General features: G+C 42.6%; 3 protein-coding genes across 8 annotated transcripts; 2 read left to right on the top strand and 1 right to left on the bottom strand.

The window, feature by feature from the left end:
• Positions 1 to 1,348: 1,348 nt before the first annotated feature.
• LOC114843969 (uncharacterized) lies at positions 1,349 to 3,432 on the top strand. Its single transcript, XM_029130906.3, has 3 exons — positions 1,349 to 1,779; positions 2,108 to 2,286; positions 2,559 to 3,432. Exons 1-3 carry the CDS (start codon positions 1,558 to 1,560, stop codon positions 3,061 to 3,063), a joined length of 906 nt encoding a protein of 301 aa, XP_028986739.1. The 5' UTR covers positions 1,349 to 1,557; the 3' UTR covers positions 3,064 to 3,432.
• Positions 3,433 to 4,358: 926 nt separating this feature from the next.
• Positions 4,359 to 7,821, top strand: LOC114843970 (cold-inducible RNA-binding protein B-like). Of its 5 annotated transcripts, none has more exons than XR_003783662.3 (6): positions 4,359 to 4,515; positions 4,602 to 4,708; positions 4,798 to 5,141; positions 5,229 to 5,287; positions 7,602 to 7,685; positions 7,765 to 7,821. XR_003783662.3 is itself a non-coding variant. In XM_029130910.3 (6 exons), the coding sequence occupies exons 1-6, from the start codon at positions 4,416 to 4,418 to the stop codon at positions 5,786 to 5,788; spliced, it is 552 nt and encodes a 183-aa protein (XP_028986743.1). In that variant the 5' UTR covers positions 4,359 to 4,415; the 3' UTR covers positions 5,789 to 6,675. The 5 variants fall into 5 exon arrangements, 4 of the variants coding, with proteins under 4 accessions (XP_028986743.1, XP_028986745.1, XP_028986740.1 ...); XM_029130910.3 differs by lacking the exons at positions 7,602 to 7,685; positions 7,765 to 7,821 and adding an exon at positions 5,778 to 6,675 and having other exon boundaries at positions 4,798 to 4,930; positions 5,000 to 5,141; XM_029130912.3 differs by lacking the exons at positions 7,602 to 7,685; positions 7,765 to 7,821 and adding an exon at positions 5,778 to 6,675 and having other exon boundaries at positions 4,798 to 4,909; positions 5,000 to 5,141.
• Positions 7,822 to 8,254: 433 nt separating this feature from the next.
• ndufa13 (NADH:ubiquinone oxidoreductase subunit A13) lies at positions 8,255 to 10,678 on the bottom strand. Of its 2 annotated transcripts, none has more exons than XM_029130913.3 (5): positions 10,519 to 10,678; positions 9,448 to 9,526; positions 9,284 to 9,355; positions 8,917 to 8,986; positions 8,255 to 8,478 (listed from the first exon to the last, which is right to left on the bottom strand). In XM_029130913.3, the coding sequence occupies exons 1-5, from the start codon at positions 10,610 to 10,612 to the stop codon at positions 8,359 to 8,361; spliced, it is 435 nt and encodes a 144-aa protein (XP_028986746.1). In that variant the 5' UTR covers positions 10,613 to 10,678; the 3' UTR covers positions 8,255 to 8,358. The 2 variants fall into 2 exon arrangements, with proteins under 2 accessions (XP_028986746.1, XP_055359623.1); XM_055503648.1 differs by having other exon boundaries at positions 10,598 to 10,654.
• Positions 10,679 to 11,014: the final 336 nt, after the last annotated feature.

The raw sequence follows: 11,014 nt of genomic DNA on the forward strand, positions 1-11,014 counted from the left end.
GCTTCCCCGCTCGCCTTTTTTCATCCGCAGGACGTTATGCTGTCACGTATAACAAATTTGCCTTCGATATAATGTTTCGCTGATGAGATCACGGCCGTCACAGCAGGTTTCGGTAATTAATGGCAAGAAATGTATAAAAACACGTTCTTTGGGATTCTTAGGCGAACGGGGTGACCTCAGAGTGTTGCTTTAGGCTCAGTTTGCAGGGGGTTGAGAACCTCATCGGGGGAAACCTGACCTCGACTCCTAACAAAGCAGGAGAAAACGAAGCTGATGCCGCGCGTGCGCAAATCCTCAATGCTTGAAAGTCGCGATTGCCTGCTGCCCCCTGCAGGCGCTTCCCAGGAAAAACCTGCAGACTCAACGGGACTTAACGTGAGAATGCCTGAGTAAAGAGTGTGTGTCAGGCCCCACAGATGTCTGTAAAGTGTGAGGAAACCCAACGGGAGAGGTGGAGCCGGTCGAATGTGGCCTTTTCAGTCACAGGAGTGACGTCATCACGTGACCTTAAAGTAATTTATAAGCCAATAAACATTTTTAGTAAGAGCTTCACACAGTTTCGTGGCTGTTTGTCACAGGTGTCTCTTGGATGCAGCAGCGTTTGTCTCCCTCTGCTGCGAGTCCCAGTATAAACCAGTTCAACCAACAGACCTGAAAAATCCCATTCCTCCAGCGAGGCGGCAGCTTGTGCCAAGCGCTTCACCTTTGGCTGCCGTTGACACAGCGATGCAGCTGCTGTTTGACACCACAAACCGGTTTTAACTCAGTCATGAGGAAGCAGGAAATCCAATCAGATGTTGAGCTTTTTGCAGCTCGTTCGTTCGGGGGCCAGATGACGGGCAAATAAAAATAAATCGTCTCACTCTGCTTTTGGCCTGTTTGTGAAAGTGGAGCTGCTCCTCTCCGCTTGGTCCGTCTGGAAAGTCTGGAGCACTTCCAGGTTCCAAAGTATGTAGAGAACAGAACTTAATCTGTATGGCGAGAATTATTTACTTGTATTGTAGTTTGTGAAGTTACTAAACTGATTTTATCCAAATCTATCCACTTTAATTATTTATGAAAATTGTTTTTTTTCACATTTATATAGTTTTTGTCTCCTCCTTGATTCATTGTTTGGTTGCCATGTTGTGTCCGAGGGGGGTTTAACTGGTGTTAACTGGTGTTTGCCATGTGATCCAGTCGTCAGCCGTTAATTAAACCACAGTGGATTCGACTTTAATCAACGCAGTGAAGACAATGGTATCATTTACCTCATGACGCACAGGTGATGACTAAAGCCTCCCCATGTGACCCGCATTGTTCAGACAGAGCACAAAAAAGCGCCATTCCAGCATCATGTCTGGGCCACATACCAGCAATACCTCCGCTCTATGAATGGTGACAACACTGAGCACGACCGATCATTTGCGCGTTCGCACTTCCAGCGCTTTCATGGCTCGTCCTGCGCGCGTCTAATGACTGCGGAGCGCTCACGGGTGGACACCTGTGGGGGGATGCGCGATTCCCTCTCCGGGGGTCTAAGTGTCCGGTGGGAGCGGGATAAGGAACTGCCGCAGGATGGAAGACGCGATCTTTAGAGACTCACATCTATATCCAGATCTGACCGAGCTGGAAACTAAGGTGGGCAGGAAAACACCGGAGGGTCTCCTGAGATGGATGAGAGATGCTGCGACCGGTGCGGACCGGGACCTGGGTCGTGACGTGGACGACGGGGGAGCACGCAGCTCCGCTTTGAACGACGGCGTTTCCGTCAAAATCAACCACTTGAAAGAAGAGCTGGTAAACAAATATATTGCGATCTCGGAGAGGTTTTTTTTCTAGTCGTTACTTTGTGTGAGCGCGTGCCAGCAAGCGCGCGTCGAAACCGGAGCAACTCGTTTACGCAGTTCGCTGAGTGATGATCGTAGAACTGTGGAAAGCGCTGATCCACATCAGCTGCTGGTTCCTCGTCCTCTGACAGACTGTGTCACCTGTCGTCCGCCGCACCCTTCACCTCCACTCATTTCTCACATTCTTACCGGATTCCTCTGCACATTATTCCTCGCCGCGTCCTCTTTTCTGGCCTCTTGCTTCAGTTCTACGTTCTAACTCGACCTCATTCGCACAGAAGCGGCTGCGGACTGCTGATGTGAAGATACTCGGGCAGCTGGTGAACGTGCACGAGGGTATTGAAACCATGCGTTGGCTGATGGAGAATCGCGGGGCCCTGGCCAGCGGAGGCAGCAGCCTAACGGGCAGCGTGAGCAGCCTGGTGAATGTGGATGAGTCCTGGACGGATCCCTGCAGGTACTCATTCCTCCACAGTAAGCGTGAAGCGAGGAGTCTGTAATGCATGGCCAATATCTTCTCAACCCTGAAGCAGTTGAATTTTATCACGCAGCATAAATAAATTTTATTCACTGCTGTAATAGCCTGGTAATAAAACTTGTTAGAATAAACCTAAACATATTTTAGCACAGATTCACTGCAGGAAATATATTGATCAGTTAATATTATATGATACATAACAGCAATGCTGCTGTTACATGTGATATATATTTCTGCTGTTGTTGCCACAGGGAAACCCCGAGTCCAATTTGCCCTCAGGACTTGACTGAAAACACTGAGAGGGAATCACATCGACTGCAACTACCACTCAGTGATGATGGTGATTTCAACCAAAAGAGCAACATGAGCATAATAAACCACCAAAGCGAAGGTAGACCTCTCGGGTCTTCCAACTCTGGACTCAGTTGGTTCATGCCGCAAAGCCTCGCTCAGCCATCCGCCAACACTGCCAGCGATGTGTCTGGCGCCAGTTTACCGGAGTCACAAACACAGGACCCGGAAGCAAGTCCATTAAAGTCTATCAAATCCAATGCCAAGACCATCAAAAGGGTTCTGCTCAGGTCTAGTCGGGTAAGAAAAGAGGTCACGGCACGTACTAGTAGTTCAATCTTCACTACAGAGTCAGAGGAGACAAAGACAGAGCATCAAACTCACAAGCGCTTCAGAACATCTCTGGACAATACCACATCCAGCCTGGAGGAGGACTGGATGGAAGATGAAGTGACATTTTTATGATGCTGTCTGAAATGGTTCTTAACTGTGTCTCAAGATTTAAAAACCCGTATAAACCATGTGATTTGGAGGAAAAACTGACCTGAAAAACTAAAAAATGACATGTTCGGCAACAATTAAATCATTCTATTTCAATTATAGCTACAGTTTTGTCTTTACATTAACTCGCCAAACATTCACATTGAAAACAACTTCCTGCTTGTTTATTGCTATAAATAGAATCCTTTTTTATGATCTTTTGCCTTTATTCAGTTTATAACTGACCTTTCCCAACCCCTAAAAATAAACTGGGTTTGTAACATAATTATTTTTATATTTAATTATGTAACGTGGAATAAAAATACAATAATAAAATTGAACGTATGCTCAGTACCAGTAAGTCCAATAGGCTCTTCTGTAGGAACCCAGTGTCAGCGCTCTACGTTGCTGGATTGCTGTGCCTTTATCGCACCACCGGATGTCACTGCTTGTGATTAGAATCAAGCCTTGTATGGCGTAACCACTCAGTACAGAAGGTGGCGCTGTGGTCGAGACGTAGCTGGCGCGTATCAAACGAAGAAGAAGTGCCCGCCAGCACAGCTTTAAAGAGCGAAGCACGCCTTCCTCGTTCACTTCGTCCTCCTGCGTCGCTTCTGTCCACAGTCGGTCACAGCTCAAAGGTAATTTGGTGTTCTCCAATGCTTTTTTTTTTAACGATTACTGTATGTTTTCTATGCATCCACATGTATCTATGTATAATTTTAAAACACATGCAATGTATTTCCTAACGTTGATAAAAATATATTTAACTGCGATGAGGTAAAATCTGCGCATGATCGTGCGTATGTGATATTTCGACAACTATATGAATGTTAAATGTTATCCGAACGCGCCAGAAAAATATTTTTTCGTGTTCGTCAAAGGGAAAACCCATAGCGGCCCGAAGTGTATTCTAGTGGCCTAAATATGCTCTTTAATCGGTGCAGTTGCATAAACGCGGCCTATATCCGCAGTGGACCTCCTCGTAAGTGGGTCAGTGAAACAAAGAAGCTGCTGCTACAAAATGGCGCCGTGAAAGAAGCTAACGGCTAAACGGCTACCACGTTTTCAGGGTTGAGGCCTGGGTTTACTCGACGTTCGCCTGTCGTAAATGGCCTTATCTTTTTGCTTTCGTATTAAAGCTTTTATTTAGTGTATTGTTCAGAACAAGTAAATGCCCCATACACTTTAACGTGACGGTTTTTGTAACGATTTAGCGTAAAATGAGGCGACCCACTAAGGCTACGGCTTGAGACGGCGCCATGTTTTCTGCATTTAGCGCGAGTAGCTATTTTTACATTAAGTGACTGTCGCCTTCTACTTTCAAGCAACACAATATGTCGGACGAGGGTAAATTGTTCATCGGAGGTCTGAGCTTCGAGACCAACGAGGAGTCTCTGGAAAAAGCATTCAGCAAATATGGAACTATTGAGAAAGGTAAGCGCTCCGGTGGCGTTTGCATTTATTTCGATTTAATTTAGGCCTTGGCTCAGACTAGACACGGTTTCCCTCCGTTTCTTTAGTGGATGTGATCAGAGACAAAGAGACCGGAAGGTCCCGTGGCTTCGGCTTCGTGAAATACGATAATGCAGATGACGCAAAGGATGCGCTGGAAGCCATGAACGGCAAGGTACAAATTACTTTTTTTTTCTTTTTTTTTTTTTTTTTGGTCTCATCCGTTGTTAGTGTTGGTAAATTGTTGAGTGTTTTTTCTTGCAGACTCTGGATGGCCGCGCTATTCGTGTGGACGAGGCGGGGAAAGGTGGACGTTCCAGAGGCGGATTCAGCTCGTGCCCACGCGGTGGAAGATTTAGTGGATCTAGAGGAAGAGGTGGGCGTGGCTACTCCAGAGGTAAGACCTGGAGTCTGCATGTTGTGCATTATTCTAGTTCATGTCAATTAACATGGTTTCTTTCTTTAGGTGGTGGAGGATACAGCGGAGACAGGGGATATGGTGACAGAAGTTATGGCGACAGGAGCTTTGGAAACCAGGAGAGGAGCTTTGGGAGTGGCTACAGGAGTGGCGGATACTCATCAGGAGGCGGCGGCTACAGAGACAATAGGTAAGGGCTGTAGTATTGCGCCCCCCACCCCCCCACCCAAAAAAACCTTGTGGTTGGTCTTATACTAATTTATTTTTTCCCCTGCAGGGGACAGGGTGGATATAATGACCGCTCTGGATCCTACCGTGATGGATATGACAGCTATGGTAAGCATTAATAATGTGCGTTTTACTGTGCAGGTTTATGTTGGGGCTGTCACCCAAATTTCCAATTTCCAAGTCCAAACATCGGTAAACAAACATTCAGACACTAGGGACCTGCAGTTCTGACAACTTCATGATTGAGAAAATGGCTTGCTGTAGCAGGCTAGTACTCCAAGCATCTGCGTAAGGCGCTAACAGTTTGCAGCCCCAACATGAGGATTAGTATCAAAACAGTTTTGCGCACGTTGAGTTCCCTTCGGTCCATGGTTGCCAAATTTTGCCAGCCCTTGCCCCACTGACGAAGAGGCTGGCAAACATTCTAGCAAGTAATTGATACCTAGCCAAATGCTCATCGCATCTCAGCTGGCGGAGCCCCTAATGCAAAAACAAGGGAGGGTTTTTGGACTGTCTGGTTGGGTTGAAAGGGTTGTTGTGAAACTCCAGTGTTGGAACTTGCAGTGTCTTTACCTGTGTGCCCACTTCTTATCCTCAGCTGCAGAGTAAACATCTCCCTGATTCAAGATCATCACTTGGCTGGCTGTATTTCAAAGATGCGCTCCTCAAGAAAAATGTCCACGTGTTATTGTTGACTTTAGTTTTGTAGTTTTGTTGTAGTAGCTCAAGCATCTTAAGGTGTAGCCATGAGACTTGGTCATTCCTTAACCATGTTACAAATTAGTTCACAGCTGCTTCATTGGGCATCTTTATTCCTCAAAAGGATCGTGTATAAACTAAAAGGCATCTGTAATCGGCTTGTAAGTCCCAATTTGGGGATCAAATCTGTCCATGGGTTTTCTTTAAAACGGCTACTACTTTGCTGTAGATGGCATCAGCACGTTCAAGTGTTGCCCAATTTCCTTAGTTTTTTTTTTTTTTTTTTTTGTTAAGTGTATTGAAGTGACTGGGGCTTTTTTTTTTATATTCAGTCTTCACGGCTGACCTACCTCCTGCCAGATTTTAAACTAAGTGAGGAAGAGATCCAGTTACTCTTAAAAAAAAAAAAAAACAGACCTTTGAGGGATTTTATGCTAAATTCCTTTTACTATTAAACTTAACAGCTGAGGCTCCTGTATGTGCAATTTCCCAAAAGAGTGAATTCCTTTCAGACTGGTGAACTACACATCCGAAGTGGCCGGCTGTTCATGAAGTTGCAAATTGCAGCATGCTACAGTCTGTCCAAGGTATCTTCTGTGCTCTGCTCAACATCTGCATTTTAAATGTGCTGTAAAATGGACTAATCTTGTTTAAGTGATCGAAAAATGTAACTTCGTTTCCCCAAAGTAATCTCCACCGGGAACAGTTTTGTACTTTATGTTCTTTGTATGACCAACTTTATTTTCTTTGTCAGTTTGGCTTCATGGAGCCTATTAAACAGAATGTGTGGAAAATAATCTTGATTCCTTTGCCTTTGAAAACCACCGCATGAGGAGCAAGAGCTGTATGCGCATATGTTACTGCGTGAGATCAAAGTTGCCTGCTGACCTGCTCTTTTAATGTCTGTCTTCAAACTTAAATTGATAGTGTAGTCCAGTTTGGGGTTTATTTTTATTCTCATGGTATAAGATTTAGTGTTGTACGTACTGTCACGTTTCCTGAGACTGTATTAGAAATATCATCTAAACTTGCATTAGCAAGAGTTGGTGCAAGAAAACTAAACTTGAGTAAAATGCTCAGTGGCATTTGGAAATGCTGGGAACATATGAGCTGGTGTCTGGTCATGTTAATGCTTCATTACGTTCAAGAGTCAGCCACTTCAAAAACCTACAAGTCCTTGGAGAGTGAAGTGTTGTGCCTACCAACAAGTGCTCATCAGCGATGAAAGCTGCTCTTGCCTAGATATGTGGAGAAAGTAGGCCAATGTACGCGAGGTAAAAATCTCCTTTTGCTTTGCTCACATCCTTCAAATCCAGATCTCATTTGTTTCCATGAATACCTAAGTTAGTTGCTGTTGTAGTCCTCTGCTTCAATTGTCACCTACAAATATGCCACGGCCTATCCTCATTGCTGATTCTTAATGACAATCCATTGAAGACAATGTTGCTATCACGGTCCTCTGGATTTTAGTCCTCCACCTGAATCTCCTCAAAAAGCAATGGCCTCTTAAGTCATGGGTAGCCTTGTGCTCAGTCCACTTCTGTTCACTGCATTAGTCCTCAATTGTTCCAGTATAATGTAATAAGTGATGTGTAAGGTGTCTAGACTGCATTCAGTTTTGCCTTTGTACCCTTACATAGAAGTGAGTTTCAGATTGTGTTGCATGCTATTACTTGAACAAAATCAAATGCCTCCAGGTTAAATCTGTTTTCTTTTTCTTTAGAGTGAACTGATGAAGGCTTCACTGGATCTCCTTGCAACTGAAGTGTGGCTTCAGATGACCGATAGACCCAAGTGCTACTACCAGGTAAATCAGACCTGCTTGGTTTGAGACTGGCATTGAGTTTCCCGTTTCCTAATGTTGGTTTTCTTTGTCTTGGTTTTAGGTTCATGGTACAGCTACAGGAGGGACCTGCCAGGATCTTGTCAAAGGTTGAGGCTGTGATGACAGTTGCCTGATATCTTACTGCTCTGGCAACAGTAATTTCTCCATGTCCCATTATGGTTAGTGAGAGTTTGCCATTTCCCAAACAAATCTTGGGAGACAGCTAATGTTGTTCACATTCAAATGTGAGTCATGGTTTGCTTTTTAAAGTGATAATTCAGTTAAATAAAAGACATTTACTTAAGAGTCCATCTGTATTGTGTATATTTTTCAGTTTCCACTGGGATTTCTTTTACATTACATTCTGTCAATTTGTCTATTAAGCAATTTACCATTTTAGGTTTCTCATAAGAGTTCATTAAGAGTAAATCAAAGTCAAATCCTGTGTGGTCCTTCGTGTAGCAACAGTATGATACAGTTTAGATTTTTATTGGACCCAATTAGGAAAACAAGCCCCCCATATGAGAACAATCAGGCCAAATACACCAAACTGAAGTACAGAAAGATTTTAATATTGAACATGAAGTTGAATTGACTCAAGATACAAGTCTGCACAGCTGGCTGTGGGAAGTGGTCACACTGTTTATAGTGGTGTTTACACATACCACAAGAAGCCAAAACGTTTGTGTAAAAGCTCCTCACGGGGGTGGAGGTTGAACAGCTCCTCTGAGAGCGGCGTGACCCAGCGGTCTGTGTGGAATACACTCTCACCAACCTGCAGGAAATGAAGAAACAAGTTTGCATCAGTCCAGACACTTTGGTTATTCTGGACAACAAAAAGTGTTCTACGTTTAGTGTAATTTTAACAATAGTACAAAACTCGAAGCAGAATTTGGCACATGCCAAGATGTATTTTCTTTGTTAAATGGGTCTCAAACAGATTCCCTGCCCCAGGTCCTACTGATCACCTAAGCAGGAGTTTTCAGTTAATGACAAACTGGAAAAGCCAACTGACACATCTGATCAAGGTAATAGGCAGAGAGAGTTGGAAAACCAGCAGGGACAGCAGACCCATGCTTAAACTAACATATGGTTTGTTTCTATATATACACACGCTTTAAAAAAATTCTTTGAGTGTGATTACTCTTACATTTCGATATTATTATATAATTGCAGAATTGTGCACCCAGAATAGAAAACTGTAGGTCTTTACCTTCCAACCTGGAACATCCTTCATGAGAACTGCCTCCTCTTCTAGGTTTTCTCTCAGCATTCTTAGAGTCCTGGGAAAAAGGGAAGACCCAGTTACTAGTCCAGTTGTGTAACATTTCATTCACTACTAAGAACGTCTGCCATCTGTCTTTAAATGAAAATGTTGTAGGCAAGATTACTTTGATATGAACATTGATATGAGCAGAAATTTCCCCAAAACATTGATTTTTGGGCCCAAATTTCAATTTTAATTAATAACATATGTATAAAAAAACAATAATATAGAAAGACTGGAAAAGTAATGTGAGAAGATAAGTAAAATATCTAATTTCCCAAAACATTATTAACTAAATGTGTATGTGTATCACCGTCTGTCATGCTCCGCCTGCAGCAGGGGCATCAGAGCTATCCTGGCCTCCATCTCCTCAATCTGCAGGCGCCTGTAATACATAAACATATCAAGTCTACTTTTAGCTTGACTAGGACCAGTGCACAGAGTCTGACAGTGAAAGCATAAAAAGGACTTCCCCACCTCCTCTCTCTGTTCCACTTAAATAGCCTCCAGTAGCCAAACATCATGAGGCCGATACCAATACCAAACATGCTATATCCTGTTGATTGAAAAAAGTGTTGGTCAAAACACAAAGCACCATAAATTAGTGAATATAAGATCTCTGCCTTGTTACCAGATCAGATATAGCATTGTTTGTTTTATATGCATTTTAGATTCAGGATGCATGTTTGTTCGAATATAGTAGTAAATAAAAAGTAAATGAGAGACTAATGACCAGCAATCATGTCAAGTGGTGCATTCACCACTTCATTTCACCTCTAATTAATAGGAGGTGAAAAACCTATAGTACCTTCTTGACAAGACAGATATGTACATGTTACACTGCTGCAAGGCAAATCAATACTAGCAACTGAAAGTTAAAACAGTAAAATACAAGCATCAGGACAGCATAATGCTATGCGTCTCTCTTACTAACACATCTATATGAAAAAACAGCTGTTTTTAAAACACTAAAAAAATCCTTGTAATAATACTAAAACATTTTATAACCAGTCCTCCTATACAACCTCATTTCATCATCAGTTTTTCCTTACAAAACCTAATATAACCTTATATAAAGTCCCTGCCCGTAACAAGGATAGAACAAGGTTAATTCATTGGTCTTATGTCATTGGTCTTATGACTTCACCAAAACAAACCGCGATGTCTTTGCTTTAGAAAATCTACTGGAGTTAAATAAAGTGTTTTGTTTCTTTATGTTACTGCATGGTTTATATTTTTGCAGTGTTTATATCCGCAATGAACTGAACTGCTCGAGATAGCTAGTTAGCTAATAGAAATCATTAGCAATAAATTGTGGTACATCTAATATTGCTAAAAGACACCGACTTGTTCCTCCGAGTGTCCAGCATCAGTTAGAGACACACAAACAGCGCTAAAGCGTAACTGTTACTATTTCACTGACGCTAATACGTTAGCATTAGCAACTGTTCAACAGTAAACGTTACAGGCTCGTGCTCAATTATTATAAATACAACTAAATTACAAGCCCGTGTAGTATATTAAACTGTGGCTGTGTGGTATATATACCCGAAAGTCCTCGTTTCGGAAGATTTCTCTTATAATCAAACGCAGCATAGCCTCCCTGAGGAGGCATGTCCTGCTTCACCTTGGACCCCGCCATCTTCCTCCGGCCTTCCTCCAAACAAGACAGTGACGTCAGAAGGCCGACTCTTCTTCTCTCATTGAAAAAGCGACAGGTAGCGATCCACCGCCCCCACTAGGCCAGATGAATTATTATAGATTTTGTTAAAAAAAGTTCCTAAATATTTAATTCATTTGTAATATATATTTTTAATCATGTTTATGATTTCCTCATGTCTAACAGTTTTTTACAAACCCGTCATTATACGTTTAATTATTTAATATGTTTCCCAATTGCCTTACTAAGCAAGCAAACTAGTTGAAAACATGTTTTTTTAGTATTTCACACTTCTGAAAGACATGATTATTGAGTAGTAGAGCTTCCTGTGGGACTCTCAGGTTGTCATTTATATTTTAGCAGTAATTAAATATTTTATTCCTA

Source organism: Betta splendens, chromosome 17, assembly GCF_900634795.4.
Source record: "Betta splendens chromosome 17, fBetSpl5.4, whole genome shotgun sequence".
NCBI classification, from domain to species: domain Eukaryota; kingdom Metazoa; phylum Chordata; class Actinopteri; order Anabantiformes; family Osphronemidae; genus Betta; species Betta splendens.